The 20,570-nt window shown below is 40.0% G+C and overlaps 1 protein-coding gene across 2 annotated transcripts in view; it reads right to left on the bottom strand.

Annotated features, from left to right (window-relative positions):
• The window catches only part of ARSF (arylsulfatase F), a 46,623-nt gene extending 26,380 nt beyond the window's left edge, over window positions 1–20,243 (bottom strand). The window contains exons 1-6 of one of the 2 annotated variants that reach the window (XM_008976970.4): window positions 20,054–20,243; window positions 18,821–18,859; window positions 14,750–14,899; window positions 9,722–9,843; window positions 5,406–5,528; window positions 1,753–2,176 (exon numbers count right to left, since the gene is read on the bottom strand). In XM_008976970.4, coding sequence (XP_008975218.3) covers window positions 1,753–2,176; window positions 5,406–5,528; window positions 9,722–9,843; window positions 14,750–14,899; window positions 18,821–18,831 — 830 coding nt within the window. In that variant the 5' untranslated portion in view covers window positions 18,832–18,859; window positions 20,054–20,243. Of the gene's footprint in view, window positions 1–1,752; window positions 2,177–5,405; window positions 5,529–9,721; window positions 9,844–14,749; window positions 14,900–18,820; window positions 19,468–20,053 lie in introns of those variants that run through there. The other variant, XM_034951351.3, reaches the window with a different exon arrangement.
• Between the last annotated feature and the right edge of the window lie 327 nt (window positions 20,244–20,570).

The following is a 20,570-nucleotide window of genomic DNA, read 5'->3' as shown; positions in this document are numbered from 1 at the left end:
TGTTTTTTCCATTCAATATTGTGTTATTGTGGATCATATGGAACTTTTGAAACTCGACAGAGGTTTTGGTGAACAATGTACATCTCAACCATAGGATCTGTTCTTCAAGTACTCATGTAAATTCCTAAGGAGAACTGTGTGGGAATGTTTGAAGACGAACTGGCAGACAGAAGAGAATAGGATTGCTTATCATATACTTTCAGAGTGGTTGGTGCTAATTTGCACATATTGATGCTCTGTCTGTAAAAATTCATAGAACTCTGCACATTTGGAAAGGTACCAGGGAACAGAAAGATTTGCTCTAAGTGACACCAAGCATTCAGTTGCATCTACAGAGCAAATATGGCTTTATTACTCCCAGACAACATTATTTTTTTTAAGACAGAGTCTCCCTCTGTTGCTCAGGCTGGAGTGCAATGGCGTGATCTCAGTTCACTGCAACCTCCGCCACCCGGATTCAAGCGATTCTCCTCCCTCAGCCTCCCAGCTAATATGTATTTCTAGTAGAGATGGCGTTTCACTATGTTGGTCAGGCTGGTCTCAGATGATCCACCCTCCTCGGCCTCCCAGAGTGCTGGGATTACAGGCATGAGCCACCGCTGCCAGCCCCAGACTACATATTTATCACCTTCACTTGGGCTACAGAGTAAGGACAAAGCTATGTACCAGAGTACACAAGACACCTTACATCCTGAAAATCCAGATCCTAGAATGGCTATTGGTAAAGATTAAGCCTCAATCAATATGGAAAAAGCAAATGAAAAATGTGTTCACAGGCTTTTTTTAAAGAAAGAAGGTCCAACAACAGGAGGATAGATACCCTTGAAAATTTCCAGTCATTGTGTTCTGGATGCATAAAGTTTTTATAACAATCACCTTTGACCATTTACCTCATCCAATTCATGAAATAGCCCTTACGTATCACATGCTCAAAGAGAAGCTTTCCGATTTTAATTTCCCCAAGTAGCTTTTTTTTTTGTTTTTTAACAACAGGGACATAATGCAATGGAAAACTTACTTTTTTCATCTGATTTCCAGATATATATATATATTTATCTATATCTATATGTATCAGGGAACCAGACAAAAAATATTATAAAATATATTATATATATACATATATAGTATAGTATATACATATTGTATATGTACATATTCCCTGTTGTAAGTTAACATGATGACAAGATGCATTGTAAATTAACGTAAACAATTTGTGAGTTTGAGTTACCAGGGTCTGCGTCCATGGTCTGACGACATATAAATTTCAGAGCCAATAGAGAGGCCATGATTTTAATAACAGGAGCCCAAACAAGGTACCACCGCTTTAGGTACCAACTGAAGAGTCCAACTGGTCTTCAATACACTTCATATTTTTATCTAACCCTATTACACCATTTAGCAATATTCCATTTCCTAACTCAATATTTTTAATACCATCATCCCCTATTATTTTTATTAATGCATTATAGATGTGCATAGTTTAAGAGTACACGTTACAATTTAATACATTCATATAATTTGTAAAGAATTATTACAAATGATTTATTTTTTCAAATCAGTGTAATTGGGGTGTCCATCACCTTAAATATTTGTCTTTTCTTTATTCTAGAGCCATTTGACTTATTCTCTTTTAGCTATTTAGAAGTGTACAATAGATTATTATAAACTACAATCACCCTACAGATCTATCTAGGTCCTTTTAAAAAAGAGATCATTATCATTATTACATGAATTTGTAATTATTCCGCTTACCTTTCTAAAAAGGAAATCGCCTCCTTCACCATAATGGATCCAGCTCGTTCAGCCTTCATGGGCTGCTCCGTGATCTCGTGCCCCCGCATGAGGAGGCAGTCCCAGTATAAAGGGGACGTGTGGCTGGAGAACCAAGCATAGCCCAAGAGGAAAATAAACAGAATCATGGAGAAGATCAGGAGCCAGGGAACAGAGACCCAGCCGCTCAGCTTCCCAAAGGTTAGGGTGAGGACGGCAATGGCAACTAGCTGCACACAGAGCCAGAGCTGACTCTCAAAGGCTAATTCCGTGTTACGAGAGGGGTCCGGCCAGCAGCTGTCAACGAGAGTGAACGGCATGCCATAGTAGTAGTCAAACCCATAATTATGTGGATGGTGGCACTGGTCACTTCGGGAGTCGCAGTTCAAGCCTTGGTGCCATTTGCCTAAAACCAAACACACAAACACATCTACGCATCAATATGTCAACATATGCCAGCACATTGCAAAGACCATGTGAGCATTCTTCACGTGAAACAATCAGCTAATACACAAAAATAAAGTAGCAGAGATATTCTCCTTCCTCTAAAAAATCCGAGTGCCACTTAGCCACATTTTTTTTGTTCTTCTTTAGTTTACAGAGGAAGTTTGTATTCAGATCCGGTTGTGAGCAACAGGATAGGATAAACACTAAGGGAGAAAAATAGAATTGTGAGTTTCTGTCAATGACGTGAACTAGAAATTTTCTCATTCACTGAGAAGACAAAGTCATAGCCACAAAGATAGAGACATCACAGAGGCAAGGCAGGTTACAGATGATGGAAGAATAGATACATCACAGAGACAAGGCAGGTTACAGATGATGGAAGAATAGATACATCACAGAGACAAGGCAGGTTATAGTTGATGGAAGAATAGATGTATACATAGATAGAGCTAGCTAGCTAGCTAGAGATGATAGGTAGGTAGATATATAGATAGATAATATGTAGACAGAAAGATAGGTAGATAGACAGATGAACAGATGCATATGTAGATATAGCTAGCTAGATAAATAGAGATGATAGAAAGAAAGATAGATGATAGATAATATGTAGACAGAAAGATAGGCAGATAGATGATAGAGGTAGAGTGAGTGGTTGGATGGATGGATGGATAGATAGATAGATAGATAGATAGATAGATAGATAGATAGATAGGATAGAGGAGAGGAGAGGATAGGACAGATTCAAATAAATGACGGAGGATAGATGGAGCATGTATAGATGTGTGTGTAGGTGGATGGATGGATCGATAGATGACTAGCTAATTAGATAGATGCACAAATAGATCTGTGTTGTGGGTGGATGAATAGACAGATGGGATATGATAGATAAAAATAAATTATGGTGTATACATCTATGTATACATATATGTATGTATATATCAATAGAGAGATAGATGTGATAAATATGATAGATACAAATAAATGATGGATGGATAGATGGGGCATGTATGTATGTGTAAGTGGATGCATGGATAGATAGGTGGGTGGCTGAGTAGGTGAGTAGATAGGTGGATGGAGATCTATGGGTGGAAAGATAGATAGATAGGATAGATGAATGGATAGATAGATATGATGGATAGATGGATTGATAGATGAATGGATAGATAGACAAATAGATGATAGAGATAGAGTGAGTAGTTTGATAGATGGATAGATAGATAAATAGATAAGATAGGATAGGACAGATTCAAATAAATGATGGAGGATAGATGGAGCATGTATATATGTGTGTGTAGGTGGACAGATGGATACCTGGATGAGTGGGTGATTAGATAGAGAGATGCATGAATAGATCTGTGTTGTGGGTGGATGAATAGACAGGTAAGATATGGATAAAAATAAATTATGGAGTATGCATCTATGTATACATATGTGTATGTATATATCAATAGAGACATAGATGTAATAAATATGACACGTACAAATAAATGATGGAGGACAGATGGAGCATATTTGTATGTGTAGGTGGATGAAAGGATAGATGGGTGAGTAGATAGATAGATAAATAGACAGGGATAGAGATATATGGGTGGATGGATGAATGGATAGAGAGATGTCTAAATAGATGAATGAATGGCTAGATAAATAGACAGATATAGATGATAGATGGATAGATAGATACATGATAGATGAATGAGTGGATGAATAGATTATAGATGATAGATAGATGATGGGTAGATAGATTCATAGATGATAGATAAATGATAGATGATGGATCGATCAATAGACAAACAGGTAGATAGATAGACAGGTAGACAGATGGATAGATAGATGCATAGAGATATATGGGTTGATGGATGGATGGAGAAAGAGAGAGAGATGACCGATGATAGCTATAGATAAATCATGGAGGATGGACCAGCATGGATGGATGAATAGCTGGCTGACTGCAAATCCTAGGGGCTCTCATTAAAACTGATCGAAGTAAGGGACTTATTCAGTAAAACGTACCACACCTTGAATGATCACCAAAGGGTGCCTGTGAGTCCTGCTAGCATGTGGATGATCAGCAAACCCCCAGAGGCTGCGATAATGTGTATCTACTAGGAATATTAACAGCTTCCTGTATGTGGTGAGGGCCCCATCAAGAATGCCTGTGCTTCCATCAACCTCTGAGTGCCTGTGGGGATAGGTAGAGGAGAGGCAGTGCTACTGGCTTAGGCTTCCTGTCCTGCAACCCCACGGAGATTGCCTTCTCTTATCAACAGCAGATATGTTACAAAAATTGAAGGGATTTAAAATAGCATGTTATTCTCACACCAGCTGAAACCCAGGCTTCCCAAACAGGAATAGTAGTTGGAGTTCCAACTACTGGGTGGCTGAGGACTTCTATCATCCTTGGCAGTGAGAAGAAAATCTGTGTGGTCCATTTTTAGCGAAATAAAGAGGCAGATGACAGGATACACGGTGAGAGACTATGCGGGCAGGCAGAGCCGGAAAAATTTTATGTTCTTGTAATATATTCATTTTAAAACATCTCCTATCACTGAGCTGTGTGAAGAATCAGACTAGGTGTGGTGGCTCACACCCATAATCCCAGCACTTTGGGAGGCCAAGGCAGGCAGACCACTGGAGGCCAGGAGTTCAAGACCAGCCTGGCCAACATGATGAAACCCCATCTCTACTAAAAATACAAAAATTAGCCAGTCGTGGTGGCACACGCCTGTAGTCCCAGCTACTCGGGAGGCTGAGGCACAAGAATCCCTTGAACCCAGGAGATGGAGGTTGCAGTGAGCCAAGATTGTGCCACTGTGCTCCAGCCTGGGTGACACAGTGAGACTCCTCTGTTTTAAAAATAATAATAAAAAAAAGAAGTCCTGGCACAAGTAATCCTCCCACCTCAGCCTCCGGATTAGCTGGGACCATAAGCACATGCCACAATGCCTAGCTAATTTTACATTTTTAGAGACAGGGTCTTTCTATGTTGCCCAGGCTGGTCTGAAACTCCTGGTTTCCAGCGATCCTCCCACCTTGGCCTCCCAAAGTACTGGGATTGTAGGCATGGGCCACTGCGCCTTTACATAAGACATTGTAAAATACAGTGTTTCCAGGAAAGTCACAAATCAAGGGTAGAACAAAGGACATGATTACCTTATGATCAATGACTAACACCAATTCTTGTGTCTTACCTATAAGCCCCGTGCTGTATCCTTGCTTCTTTAGCAAGGCTGCAAGTGTTGTCTCATTAAGAGGGAGGCCTGCGGGGACTGCAAGATTTTGGATGACACGTCTATTACCACTAGAAACCATACCTAGACGTAGTGTGGAAAAAAGTACAATGAGTAGGTGTTGCTACGGAGGGAATATTTTTGTCACTCCAAAATTTGCACATTGAAATCCTCATCTGCAAGGTAATGGTTAGGAGGTAGGGCTTTTAGGAGGGGATGAGGTCAGGAGGGTGGAGCCTCAAGAATGGAATCAGTGCCCTTACAAAAGGGACCCCAGAGAGCTCCCTCACCCCTTCCACCATGTAAGGACACAGCAAGAGGGCGCCGTGTATGAACCAGGAAGCAGGTCCCCAGCAGACACTGAATCTGGCATGCCTTGATCTTGGACTTCCAGCCTCCAGAACTGTGAGCAGTAAATGTCTGTTGTAGATAAGCCTCCCAGTCTATGGTATTTTTGTTATAGCAGCCCAAACAGACTAAGAAAAGATCTTTTTTTTTTTTTGAGATGAAGTCTCGCTTTGTCACCAGGCTGGAGTGCAGCGGTGCCATCTCAGCTCACTGCAACCTCCACCTCCCAGGTTCAAGTGATTCTCCTGCCTCAGCCTCCCAAGTAGCTGGGACTATGGGTGCACGCCACCACACCCAGCTAATTTTTGTATTTTTAGTACAGACGGAGTTTCATCATGTTGGCCAGGATGGTCTGCATCTCCGGACCTCATGATCTGCCCGCCTTGGCCTCCCAAAGTGCTGGGATTACAGGCATGAACCACTGCACTCAGCCAAAAAAGACCTTTTCTTTCTTCTCGTCCAAAGTCAGTGTCAGCAGACTGGCAGTAGGGTTGATACGTGCGATTTTATTCTGCCTCCAAGAACCGCTATCTGGAATCCACATAATTTGGCATTAAAGTGCGGCATCTGTACCCACAAGCGAAGACTACTTCCCTCAGCTTTTTTTTTTCTTTTTTTCTCTCTCTCTCTTTTTTTTTTGTTGTTGTTGTTGACATGAAATCTCACTCTGCTGCCCAGGCTAGAGTGCAGTGGCATGATCTCAGCTCACTGCAACCTCTGCCTCCTGAGTTCAAGCAATTCTACTGTCTCAGCCTCCCAAGTAGCTGGGATTACAGGTATGTACCACCATGCCCAGCTAATTTTGTATTTTTAGTAGAGATGGGGTTTCACCATGTTGGCCAGGCTGTTCTTGAATTCCTGGCCTCAACTGATCTGCACTCCTCAGCTTCCCAAAGTGCTGTGATTACAGGTGTGAGCCACTGTGCCCCAAGCCCACTTCCCTCACCTTTAAAAATAGAACTATATGACTGGATGTGGTGACTCACACCTGTAATCCCAGCACTTTGGGAGGACAAGGCAGGGGGATTACCTGAAGTCAGGAGTTCGAGACCAGCCTGATCAATATGGGGAAACCCCGTCTCTACTAAAAATACAAAATTAGCTGGGCGTGGTGGTGCATGCCTGTAATCCCAGCTACTCAGGAGGCTGAGGCAGGAGAATCGCTTGAACCCAGGGGCAGAGGTTGCAGTGAGCCGAGATTGCGCCATTGCACTCCAGCCTGGGCAACAAGAGTGAAACTCCATCTGAAAAAAAAAAAAAAAAAAAAAATAGAACCATGCAACCCAACAATTTCACTCCTGGGGAATGTCAAAAGAATTGAGGTTCCTGAGGAACCCAAAAGGATTGAAAACTGGTATTCATAGAAAAACTTGTACATGTATGTTCATAGTTGTAGTCCTCACAATCACTAAACAGTAGAAACATCTTGACTGCCCATCAATTGATGAATGGATGGAGAAACTGTAGTGAATCCATGCAAGCGAATAGTATTCAACATAAAAATAAATGAAACTCTGACCCAGGCTACCATAAAACATTATGCTTGGTGACAGACGCCAGTCACAGACTGTCACATACTGTATGATTCCTTTTATGTGAAATGTCCAGGACAGACATGTTTGTAGAGACGGAAAGTGGATTCTTGGTGACCGGGGGCTGGGAGAAGGGGGAATGGGGAGTGATTGCTTCATGGGGACAAGATCTCCTTTGTGGGTGATGGAAATGTTCTAGAATTCGATAGAGGTGATGGTTGTACAATATTGGGAAAGAGTTACATGCTACTGAATAGCACATTTAAAAATAGCTACTTTTGGCCAGGCACGGTGGCTCATGCCTAAAATCCCAGCACTTTGGGAGGCTGAGGTGGGCCGATCACTTGAGCTCAGGAATTCAAGACCAGCCTGGTTAACATGGTGAGACCCCATCTCTACCAAAAATACAAAAATTAGCTGGGCATGGTGGCGGGTGCCTGTAATCTCAGCTACTCAGGAGGCTGAGGAGGGAGAATCACTTGAGCCCTGGAGTTTGAGGCTGTGATGAGCTGAGATTGTGACACTGCACTTCAGCCTGGGCAACAAAGGGAGACCCCATCTCAAAAGCAAAAAACCAACCAAACAAAAAAAGTCACCAGGTTGGGTGCAGTTGCTCATGCCTGTAATCCCAGCACTTTTGGAGGCCAAAGAGGGAAGATGGCTTGAGTTCAGGAGCTCGAGACCAGCCTGGGGAACACAGCAATACCCTAAGTAGTTAAAAAATTAACCAGGCATAGTGGTGCACACTTGTGGTTCCAGTTACTTAGGAAGCTGAGGTGGGAGGATCACCTGAGCCTGGAAGGTTGAGGTTGCAGTGAGCTGTGATCATACCACTGCACTCCATCCCGGTCAACAGAGCAAGACCTTGTCTCAAAATAATAGTAATAAATTAAAAAGTAATGAGAACATGACAACTAGAGCTTACGATAATTTCGTTCTTCTCATTTCATTTTTGTTTTATCTAAAATTGACATATGGCCGGGTGCGGTGGCTCATACCTGTAATCCCAGCACTCTGGGAGGCTGAGGTGGGTGGATCACCTAAGGTCAGGAGTTCAAGACCAGCCTGGCCAACATGGCGAAACTCCATCTCTACTAAAAATACAAAAATTAGACAGGCCTGGTGGCATGTGCCTGTAATCCCAGTTACCCAGGAGGCTGAGGCAGGAGAATCACTTGAACCCAGGAGGCAGAGGTTGCAATGAGCCGAGATTGCACCACTGCACTCCAGCCTGGGTAACAGAGCGAGACTCCATTTCAAAAATAATAATAATAATAATAAAATAAAATTGATATAAATTGAGCAAGGGGATAATACTACTGTCTCCATGGGTAAAATGCTGTGATGAAAGTTGTCCAAAAATCTGATAGCTATTTCTTGGTTTATGACTTTGTGGGTTTTTGGTTGTTGTTGCTGTTTGTTTGTTTTGAGACAGAGTCTCGCTCTGTCACCCAGGCTGGAATGCAGTGGCACAATCTTGGCTCACTGCAACCTCTGCCTCCCGGGTTCAAGCGATTCTCCTGCCTCAGCCTCCTGAGTAGCTGGGACTACAGGTGCATGCCCCCATGTCTGGCTAATTTTTGTATTTTTAGTAGAGATGAGCTTTCACCGTGTTGGCCAGGCTGGGCTCGAACTCCTGACCTCAAGTGATCCACCTGCCTTGGCCTCCCAAAGTGCTGGGATTACAGGCATGAGCCACCATGCCCGGCCATGACTTCGTGGTTTGAAAGAAAAAAAAAGATATTTTTTGGTGACAGACTGAATGTGTAAACACATGTTGTATTAATTACTTCATTCCAAGACAGCTTATCTTTTTTGACCTGGGAAACTCAAATGTACACCTTGTGACTTGGAATTCAGATAAAAAACTCTCATTGCATCAAAAGACAACCGAAGCACACAGGGTGATCTTGCATCTCTGAGAAGCGCAGCCATTTTGATGTGGCCAGTGCTAGCTGTGTGTGCCAGTGCACCTATGCACATGTGTGCTTTTTCTTTTCTTTCCTTTGTATCTTTTTTTTTCTTTCTAACACATGCTCTATCAACGAGGCTAGAGTGCAATGCTGTGATCACACTCACTGCAGCCTCAAACTCCCGGGCTCAGGCGATCCTCCCACTTCAGCCTCCCAAGTAGCTGGGACCACAGACACATGCCACCATGCTCAACTTATTTTAAAAAAATTTTGTGGAGATGGGGTCTTGCTCTGTTGCCCAGGCTGGTTTGAAACTCCTGGGCTCAAGCAATCCTCCCACCTTGGCCTCCCGAAGTTCTGGGATTACAGGCGTGAGCCATCGTGCCCAGCCCTTTTTTACTTGTTAACGTGGTCAAGCCACATTTTTGTTTCCTCGCATCCTAACATGAGGGCAGAGTTCAGCAGAGCCCGCCAGTTTGCGCACCTGATCGGATGGGGTATCTTCCCGTCAAGAACGCGGACCGGCTTGGGCTGCAGAGGGAGGCGGCAGAGATGTGCTGAGTCAGTCGCACGCCTTCCCTGGCAAGGCGGTCGATGTGAGGTGTCCTGAAGGGGGAGAGGGAAGGTGTATTGGAGAGAAGGAAAAGGTGGGGGGCGGGGGAAGCAGAGAGGAAGACAGAGAAGGACAAACAGAAAGGCACAGGTGGAAAGAGAGAGGAGAGACAGACAGGGAGAGAGGGAGAGACCCAGAAAGCGAGGCAGAGAGAGTGACAGACAGAAAGAAAGGATGAAAGAGAGAGAGACAGACGAGAAAGAGAGCAACAGAAAAGGATAGAAAGAGAAAAACAGAAAGAGAGAGATGAAAAGAGACAGAGAAAGAGAAAAGGGTAAGACACACAGAGAGAAACAGAGAGAGATGGAAAGAGAGAGACAAACAGAAAAAAGGAGAGAGAAAGACAGAAAGAGGGAAACAGAGAAAGACAGAGAGGGACAGAGAGAAGACAAGAGAGAGAGAGAAAGACAGAGAGAGAGAAACAGAAAGAGAGAGATGGAAAGAGACATGCAGAGATTAAGAGAGAGACAGAAAGAAATGGAAAGAGAGATAAACAGAGGGAGGGAGACAGAGAGAAACAGAAAGAGAGGTGGAAAAAGAGAGAGAGATGGAGGGAGACAGAAAGAAAAACAGAGAGAGACAAACAGGGAGAGATGAAAAGAGAGAAAGAGACACAGAGAGAGATACAGAGAGAGAGATGGAGAGAGAGAAGAAGAGAGGAAGAGAGAGACAGAGAGAGATGGAAAGATACAGACAGAGGGAGAGAGAAGGAAAGAGAGAAAGACATAGAAAGAAATGGATAGAGTGAGATAGACAAAGAGAGAGACAGAGACAGAGACAGACAATCAGAGAGACATAGAGAGACAAGCAGACAGAGAAAGGGGGAAGACAGAGACAGACATAGAAAGAGATGGAGAGACAGATGGAAACAGAAGGACAGAGAGAGGGAGAGAGAGAGACAGAAAGAGATAGAAAGAAATGGATAGAATGAGATAGACAAAGAGAGGGAGACAGAGAGAGACAGAGAGAGAGATAGAAAGAGAGACAAGCAGACAGAGAGGGGTGACAGAGACACGCATAGGCATAGAAAGAGATGTAGAGACAGAAAGAGGAGAGAGAGAGACAGAGAGAGAGAGAGAGAGATCTGAAGATAAACAACATCCCTGTTTATTATGATTTCCAGGTGCCCAGAGCAGGTAACTGCACATGGAGTTCATTTTTCTTTCTTGCCCGTGTCAAGGTGAAGTATGACTGAGATTCCAGGCAGCTGTTGTTCTGCAGGGTTCATATACATGGGTGCCACTATATGGTGTCCATTCACTGTACTTCAGCCTTACAAAATAAAATGCTTAAGGGATTGTGGTCTGATTCATCGAGGCTAATTGCTTACAGACCTTACTTATGCCTAACTACTCACAGACCCACCCACTCACTGGCTTGATAGATACATTTCCCTGCAGTCTACATAGGTTGCAAAACTGTCATATGATTAAATATTCAAAAGAAGGAAATCCCACCACTTTCGACAACACAGATGAACTGGAAGGATATTAGATTAAATGAAATAAGCCAAGCACAGAGAGACAAATACCGCATGATCTCACTTATGTGTGGAATCTAAAATAGCAAACTCAGAAGTAGACAGTAGAATGGTGGGTATCAGGGGCTGGGGTGAGGGTCGAGAACAGGTAGGTTAAAGGATACAACATTTCACGGAGCCAAACATGAATAAATCCTCTATTTGATTTATTCCTCACATAGAGGAATAAATTTAAGAGATCTGTTGCAGATTGTGGTGACTATAGTTAATAACAATGTATTCTATTCTTGAAATTGCTATAATTTTCACCACATATAAATAATAAGTATGTGTGGTTGTGCATGTTAATTAGCTTGATTTAGCTATTCCACAATGGATCCATGAATCAAAACATCATGATGTACACCAGAAATACACAGAACTATAATTCATCAATTAAAAAATAATTTAACAAGAGATTTCTGGAGGCTGGAGAGACTTCTGGAAAAAGAATCAGTCTCCTCTTGGATGAAAATAAAATATAATGAGTTCTACATTTATTCATGAGAGAAATTATGACAGGTAACTGGTGCAAGGAGAAGTTCCAGCTTTACCAAGGTGTGCATCTGATTTTTTTTTCGGATATGGAAGTCACCTACCAACTTTTAAAACATTATTTATTTTGCAAAGAAAAAAATTGTAAACTGCATTCCTGGGGCACATGTGCCTGGTTTTAGATTTCACATTATAATCTCACTTCTCAAATTGCTAGTATTTTCAGCAAAAGACCGATACCCCACGCTAACATACTCTCTGTAAATATCTGCTATTTATGGACACCGTGTTTCTGCGCTTTTGGGTGAGTCCTCTCTTCTTTTCTCATAAGCAATGGTTAATTTTTGGCGACTACTTTTTCATGACTCCTAGCTCCATTGTCGAAAACTGTGATGACTACTTTCAGCATCTATTAGTCATACAACGCAATGATCTTAAAAGCGTATGATGTACGTCTGATAACGATGTACTCCTAAGCTCAGTATAAGAATGGCTAATACAGATAGCTTCTATTATCCACCACAAAGCACTGAGTTTGTTTCATATCTGTTTTTCTTCTTTCAGAATGCCCATTGTTAAAAATACAAGCTCACCATCTTAAAGAATCTATTGGCTCACCAAATTAGGAAACAGAATGAATTCTGCTGAATATACATATTCACATTTATATATTTATGAATATATATAATTGAATATATAAATATTCATAAATTCATACATATTTATTAATATATATTTATATATTATAAATCTATATTTATAATATATATTTATTAATTATATATATTTAATTATATATTTATAATTATATATAATTTTATTTATAAATATATTTATAAATATAAATAAATATTTATATTTTATTTATATTAAAATAAATATTTATATATGTATAATTAAATATATATTAATAAATAATATGTATTTATTAATATATAATATATTATATATAACATATAAATATATGTATATATTTATAATATATAGTATATAGTATATACTATATAGTATAGTGATCAGATCAGGGTAATCAGCACATCCAGTGCCTCTAGCATTAACCAGGATGGTCATAGTAAAAGCATGGCTATCTGGACCCAAGTCCTGGCTCTGCATTTACTAGCTCTGAAGTCTTGGAGAAGTCGCTGAACCTCTCTGTGCCTGTTTTCTTATTTGTCGAATGCAGAGAAGGCTTTATATCCCTGAGTTTATGTGTGTAAAGAACTTAGAATAGTACCTAACACACAACTACCCTCTATCATACAGCCTATTATGAAGCATGATGATTGTACGTACATGTACATATACAGATATGAACATATAAATGTCATTATGTAAATATATGTGATATATTCATATATGAATATATTCTATAATATATAAAGTATATATCATACATTTATTATATTACATATCCATATATTATGAATATATGAACATATAGTCAATGTATAAACATATATGAATATATTCATAATATATGAATATATAATATTACTAATATATAAGAATATGTTATTCATATATACATGAACATATACATATTTCTATGTCTATGAATATATATTCACTTTTATATAAATGTATTTTTTAAAATTAAATATAAATATATTTAAATAAATATATAAACATATATTTATATATTTTATAAAAGTACATTTAAATAAATATATGTAAATATATATTTATTTTATATAAATAAATATTTATATAAAATGAATATATCTTCATACATATTGATAATATATAAAAGTATATATTATCAATATATTGATAATATATAAAAGTATATATTATCAATATATAGATAATATATAAATATATAAAGTATATATCATTTATATATAAATATATATTTATATATTATCAATATATATTGATAATATATACTTTATATATTATCAATATGTATGAAGATATATTCATTTTATATAAATATTTATTTACATATATTTATTTAAATGTACTTTTATAAAATATATAAATATATGTTTATATATTTATTTAAATATATTTATATTTAATTTTAAAAAATACATTTATATAAAAGTGAATATATATTCATAGACATAGAAATATGTATATGTTCATGTATATATGAATAACATATTCTTATATATTAGTAATATTATATATTCATATATTATGAATATATTCATATATGTTTATACATTGACTATATGTTCATATATTCATAATATATGGATATGTAATATAATAAATGTATGATATATACTTTATATATTATAGAATATATTCATATATGAATATATCACATATATTTATATAATGACATTTATATGTTCATATCTGTATATGTACATGTACGTACAATCATCATGCTTCATAATAGGCTGTATGATAGAGGGTAGTTGTGTGTTAGGTACTATTCTAAGTTCTTTACACACATAAACTCAGGGATATAAAGCCTTCTCTGCATTCGACAAATAAGAAAACAGGCACAGAGAGGTTCAGCGACTTCTCCAAGACTTCAGAGCTAGTAAATGCAGAGCCAGGACTCGGGTCCAGATAGCCATGCTTTTACTATGACCATCCTGGTTAATGCTAGAGGCACTGGATGTGCTGATTACCCTGATCTGATCACTATACTTTGTATGTATCCAAACCTCACTGTGTACCCTGTGAAGATGGACAATTATTATTTCTTAAGTTTAAAAACTGAAAGAGATTCAAATTAAAATTATTAAAAATGCAATTGTAAAACTATTACATAATCTAAATAATTTAAAACTATCAAAAAGTTTAAAGTAACTAAAAAAAAAAATCCCAACAAATACATTTGGTTTTGCACATAGATGCAGCCGTACAGCCAGCCTGCTGAACCTGAACGACTGACGAACGTATGACTGGCCATGAAACCGCCTTACCTGATGGTGTCATTGCCGTAGCAGCCCAGATCTCCAATACCCAGGTCATCAACCATGATTAGGACAATATTAGGCTTGTTGTCATGCACCCTGTGTGCCTGGCATGTGTTCAAGAGTGCACACACCAAAGACATGAAGACCAAGGGTCTCCTGGAAAGCAAGCAGGGATTTTATTGGTATCAGGCTTCTCTGGGTGGATTCAGGATCCACCTCCCAACACAACACAACAGGGGTCTTTGGAGATCACGTGGATCTCCCAGGCATCTCCTCAAGCTCAAGAGTGTCTCTCTCCAAGCACCGAGCACTGCTGCTGAATGGTAGCGGAAGTGCCCAACGTAATGCGTTCTTGGCTTCTCACTTTGCATAAAATAAAGGCTAAAACAACAGATGTTAACATGGATGCAGTGAAAAGGGAATCCTTTTATACTGTTAGTGGGAATGTACAAGCGCTGTGGAAAACAGTATGGAGATTCCTTAAAGAACTAAAAGTAGATCTACCATTTGATCCAGCAATCCCACTCCTGGGTATCTACCCAGAGGAAAAGAAGGCATTATATATAAAAGACACTTGCGGCCGGGTGTGGTGGCTCACACCTGTAATCTCAGCACTTTGGGAGGCCGAGGCAGGTGGATCACCTGAGGTCAGGAGCTCGAGACCAGCCTGGCCAACATGGTGAAACTCTGTGTCTACTAAAAGTACAAAAATTAGCCGAGTGTAGTGGCACACTCCTGTAATCCCAGCTGCTAGGGAGGCTGAGGCAGGAGAATCACTTGAACCCGGGAGGCGGAGGTTGCAGTGAGCCAAGATTGTGCCACTGCACTCCAGCCTGGGTGACAGACCGAGGTTCCATCAAAAACAACAACAACAACAACAAAAGACACTTGCACATGCATGTTTACAGCAGCACAATTTGCAGTTGCAAAAATGTGGAACCAGCCCAAATACCCATCAATCAATGAGTGGATAAAGAAAATGTGATATATAGAGATAGATAGCTATAGATTGTATACAAAGTGAGAAGCCAAGAGTGCATTTCTTTGGGCACTTCTGCTGCCATTCAGCAGCAGTGCTTGGTGCTTGGAGCGAGACACTCTTGATATCTATAGATCTGTAGATACCTATATATATCACATCTTCTTTATCTGTATAGATCTGCAGGTATCTATCTATCCATATCCAATTTTCATATTCATACACACACACACACACACACACACACACACACACACACACACACCATGGAATACTACTCAGCCATAAAAAGGAACAAAATAATGTCATTTGCAGCAACCTGGATGGAGTTGGAGACAATTATTCTAAGTGAAGTAACTCAGGAATGGAAAACCAAACATTGTACGTTCTCACTCATAAGTGGGAGCTAAGCTATGAGGCTGCAAAGGCATAAGAATGACGCAATGGACTTTGGGGACTCAGGGAAAGGGTGGGAGGGGAGTGAGGGATCAAAGACCGCACATTGTGTGCAGTGTACACTGCTCAGGGGATGGGTGCATCAAAATCTCACAAATCACCACTAAAGAACTTATCCATGTAATCAAACATCACCTGCTCCCCAAAAACTATTGAAATTTTTTTAAAAGGCTAAAGTAGATGCCCTTCCAGGAGGGAAGTCTGAAAACATGTACTCAGAGGCAAATCATTGCAGAGGACGGAGACGATAAGACTCCTGAGGTTAACTCTCTCTTCCAGGGACTTAACCTCATTTAAGGGACTTAAATGAGTCTCTACGGGTAAGGGATTTAACCTTAACTTCATTCTAAAATTAGAATTTTTATTCTAATTTAAGGGCGTGTGGGTGTGTGTGATCCTTACAGTACTATTCACAATGGCCAAACTGTGAAATCAACCTCAGTGTCCATCATTGCATGAATGGATAAAGAAAATGCGGTACATATACACCGTGGAATATTATTCAGCGTTAAAAAAAGAATGAAATTCTGTCATTTACAACAACGTGGATGAACCTGGAGGTCATTATGCTAAGGAAAATAAGCCTGGCACAGAAACACCAATACCACATGATCTCACTTCTATGTGAAATCTCAAAAAGTTGATCTCATAGAAGGAAAGGGTAGAATGATGCCTGCTAGGAGCTGGGGGGCCAGTGGAGGGGTTGGGGAGATGCTGGTCGAAGGATACAAAATTTCAATTTGACAGGAGAAATAAGTTCAAAGAATCTATTGTACTTGTGCTGACTGTAGTTAATAAGAATGTATTTTAGAGTTGAAAATTACTGATAAAATCTACTCAAAGTGTTCTCATCACAAATAGGTAAGTGGATGAGGTAACATGCATTAGCATAATTGAGCTATTCCAAAATGCAGGCGTATTTCAAAACATCAAGTTGTACACCATAAATCTATGCAATGTTTATATGTCAGCTTTTTTGACTCAAGGGACAATAAAAAAAGAAAAAGAAATTTAAAAAGGAAAAAAATTAAAAAGAAAAATGAATTTAAAAAAGAAAGAATAAATAAATAAAAATAAAATATTCATAATATAAAAAGAATAAATACATGCAATTTATCATTACTCCAAATTTTTAAAAAGTCAGGTTGCAGTGGCTCACACCTGTAATCCCAGCTCTTTGGGAGGCTGAGGCAGGAGAATCAGTTCGTCACCAGCCTGGGTAACATAGTGAGACCCCATCCCTACAAAAAAATGTAAAAATGAACTGGGTGTGGTGGTACATGCCTGTAGTCCCAGCTACTCTGGAGGCTGAGGTGGGAGGATCGCTTGAGCTCAGGAGTTCAAGCCTGCAGTGAGCTGAGATTGCGCCACTGCACTCTAGCCTGGGCTACAGGACGAGACCCTCAAAAGAAAAAAAAGTGTGAGAATAGCAGCTTTGGCTGGAGAAAAGAAAAACAAGCAAAAAAATAAATAAATAAAATAAAATAAGGAATTACCAAGTAAAGGAAAAGTGGAAGTTGGGGAAAGAACTGAATTGAGGAAAAGAAAGAAATGTGGACTCTGAGGACCACCTGAGTCCACTTCATAGTTTTGCTCAGTCCCAGCTGAGGTCATATTTTCTTAAGGAAACACATGACGCTCTTCTCAGCATATCCCTACTCAGTTATCAGGTAATGAATATTGGACATGTGGATTATTGATTCAATTCCTATGTCATCTCTATACATGTTTCAAAACCCACTTCAAATATCTCCTCTGAGAGAAAAAATACAAACAGGAGTTCATCCCTATTGGCTCTCAGAGTCCTTTGTAAATACTCTGAAACAATGACAGCCACAGAACATTATAATTTTTTTGCTGTATGCAAACATCTCCTTGAAGATTGAGAATGTCTTGCAGGCAAAAGCTACATGCTCAGGACTGTGGGCCAAATCCCCGAAGTTACAGAAATGCTTTTCATCTATGCAAAGTTAGTTGAATTTTTTTATCACCTCCTATTTTTACAATACTTTAAAATCATGTATACGGCTGGGCACAATGGTGGCTCACACCTGTAATCCCAGCACTTTGAGAGGCTGAGGCGGGGGGATTCCTTGAGCCCAGGAGTTCAAGACCAACCTGGGCAACAAAATGAGAACCTGTCTCTACAAAAAATAAAAATAAAAAATTAGCTGGGCATGGTGATAAGCACCTGAGGTCCCAGCTACTCTGGAGGCTGAGGCTGGAGGATCTCTTGAGCCCAGGAGTTGGAGGTTGCAGTGAGCTATGACTGCACCACTGTCGTCTACCCTGGGTGACAGAGCAAAACCCTGTGAAACCCTGTCTCTAAAATAAATAAAAATAAACATAAACTCATATGTATCTGTTGGAAATTTACAGTTTACATCTCTATCAATTGCCTAACTCCTACCTTTTTAAAAAACTTACACACTTACTAAGTCGAGAGAATGAACTTAGACATCTTATGGCCAGCCATATAAAGACAGCATGTTGACTCATAGTAGGTTACAAGAAAAGAAAAAGAAAAAAGAAAAAAAGGCAGATGATATTAAATGCCTCTACCTATAAGGCTGGATTCACAAATACACAGAATTATACATTAGATTCAATGTGCTCACAATGCAGTATACGGCTTTACCTACCTGGGCCTCATTGTGCAGCTTGGAATACCTTCTTGTTGTCTTTGGCAGAAGACACACACATGATTTAAAAGACCAAAAAGAAAAAAAAAAAAGTATCATTCATGTGTCAATTAAATTAGTTCCCAGCATGAAATTCTCACTAGACTTGTGAGCCATATCCCTAATTCCGACATTTTAAAATTGATTTTCCAAGGCCACTACTGCACAAATCCTGAACTTTCAATGAGTTCATTCTTTTGACCTTTTTTTTTTTTTTGAGCCGGAGTCTGGCTGTCACCCAGGCTGGAGTGCAGTGGTGCAATCTCAGCTCACTGCAACCTCTGCCTCCCGGGTTCAAGCCATTCTCCTGCCTCAGCCTCCTGAGTAGTGGGGACTACAGGCGTGCACCACCACGCCCGGCTAATTCTTGTATTTTTAGTAGAGATGGGGTTTCAGCATGTTGGCCAGGCTGGTCCTGAACTGCTGACCTCAAGTGCTCTGCCCGTCTTTTGGCCCATTTTTAAAAGAACTCCTGCTGCCCCAAGTCCTGGGGCTCTTGGATGAATTGTCTCAGTGGCAAAACCTGCCCTGAAACATGCTGGCCCAAGAGCATTGTCTCAATGTCCTGCCAAGCCTAAAAGTTTAAACTCAGAAAGCTTCTGTGTCCTGAATAAGGAAAGAGGCAATTAATCAAAATGAGCTCCCTCTTTTTTGACTGCAAAATGCAGAAACCACTGAATGACTAATGGTTATATTTAGTTGGCAGTGGCAGAGGGGTTAGGACTAAGGGATATGACAGCCAAATGCATTACGATGAAAGAAAAGCCCATCTGTAGTCCGCAAGTTATTACCCATATTTGTACCTTAAAATAACACTAAGGACAAAATACAAACGCATTCCTCCTTAAATTCATTTTGTTCCAAAGCATGGATACTCTGGTCACATACTATACACACTACACAGACACACACGCACGCACACTCACACACACACACACATTCTTGGTTAAGAAAGAAAAAGGAAGAGAGGGAGGGAGGGAAGAAAGAAGAAAGGGTATGAGAGTAACAGAAAGGAGAGAAACTTGCTCACACTAAAATTGGTTTGGAATCCATTTCTCAGTGCCTAAGCTGATGATCCATTGAGTTTCGGAATACAATAGGTCAATGGATCTTTCGACTATGCCCGTTTCTACCAGAGGTTAAAAAAAAAAACAGGCTGAGAAAATGTGCCCAAACAAGCCTTCCCCAACTCACCTATCAGCCGTATTATCTCTCTAATGTCTAGGAGCAGAACAGACAGGCTGTTCTGCAAAGGCTCTGCCTCTTTTGGCAGCTGCCTTGAATCATTACGAAAGCATTAGCCGCTCCGTGTCACCTCTCTCTCCCATGGGAGGGCTGGTCCCTGCTAGGCTCACCCAGATGGTTCCCGTTGCTAATCTGCAGCCCGCATTTGTAACTCCTACTACACGCCCAGGAAAAGAAAAACAACAGCACATCAACAACAAAACATTACATTCAGCCAAATACCTACAGCCTTTCTTGCTGACGCTGAATGTTCTTATCTGGGACAACCACAAAAGCCATTCATCGCACCAGAATTAAGACTGGCTGTTTTGAGCCAGAGCAATCCCATTTGATGTCCCTTGTGTTGTGGTGACCTCATGGTCTATAGCAGTGCCTCAGGGACATCTGTGCTCCCAATTAAAGGTGGTGGGGACGTGGGAGGGAAATGGAAGGTCTTCCCTGTCTTTATATCTTAATAATATTAAAC

The sequence above is a fragment of the Pan paniscus genome, chromosome X (genome assembly GCF_029289425.2).
Source record: "Pan paniscus chromosome X, NHGRI_mPanPan1-v2.0_pri, whole genome shotgun sequence".
NCBI lineage: Eukaryota > Metazoa > Chordata > Mammalia > Primates > Hominidae > Pan > Pan paniscus.
This window is presented reverse-complemented; position numbering and strand designations above follow the sequence as displayed.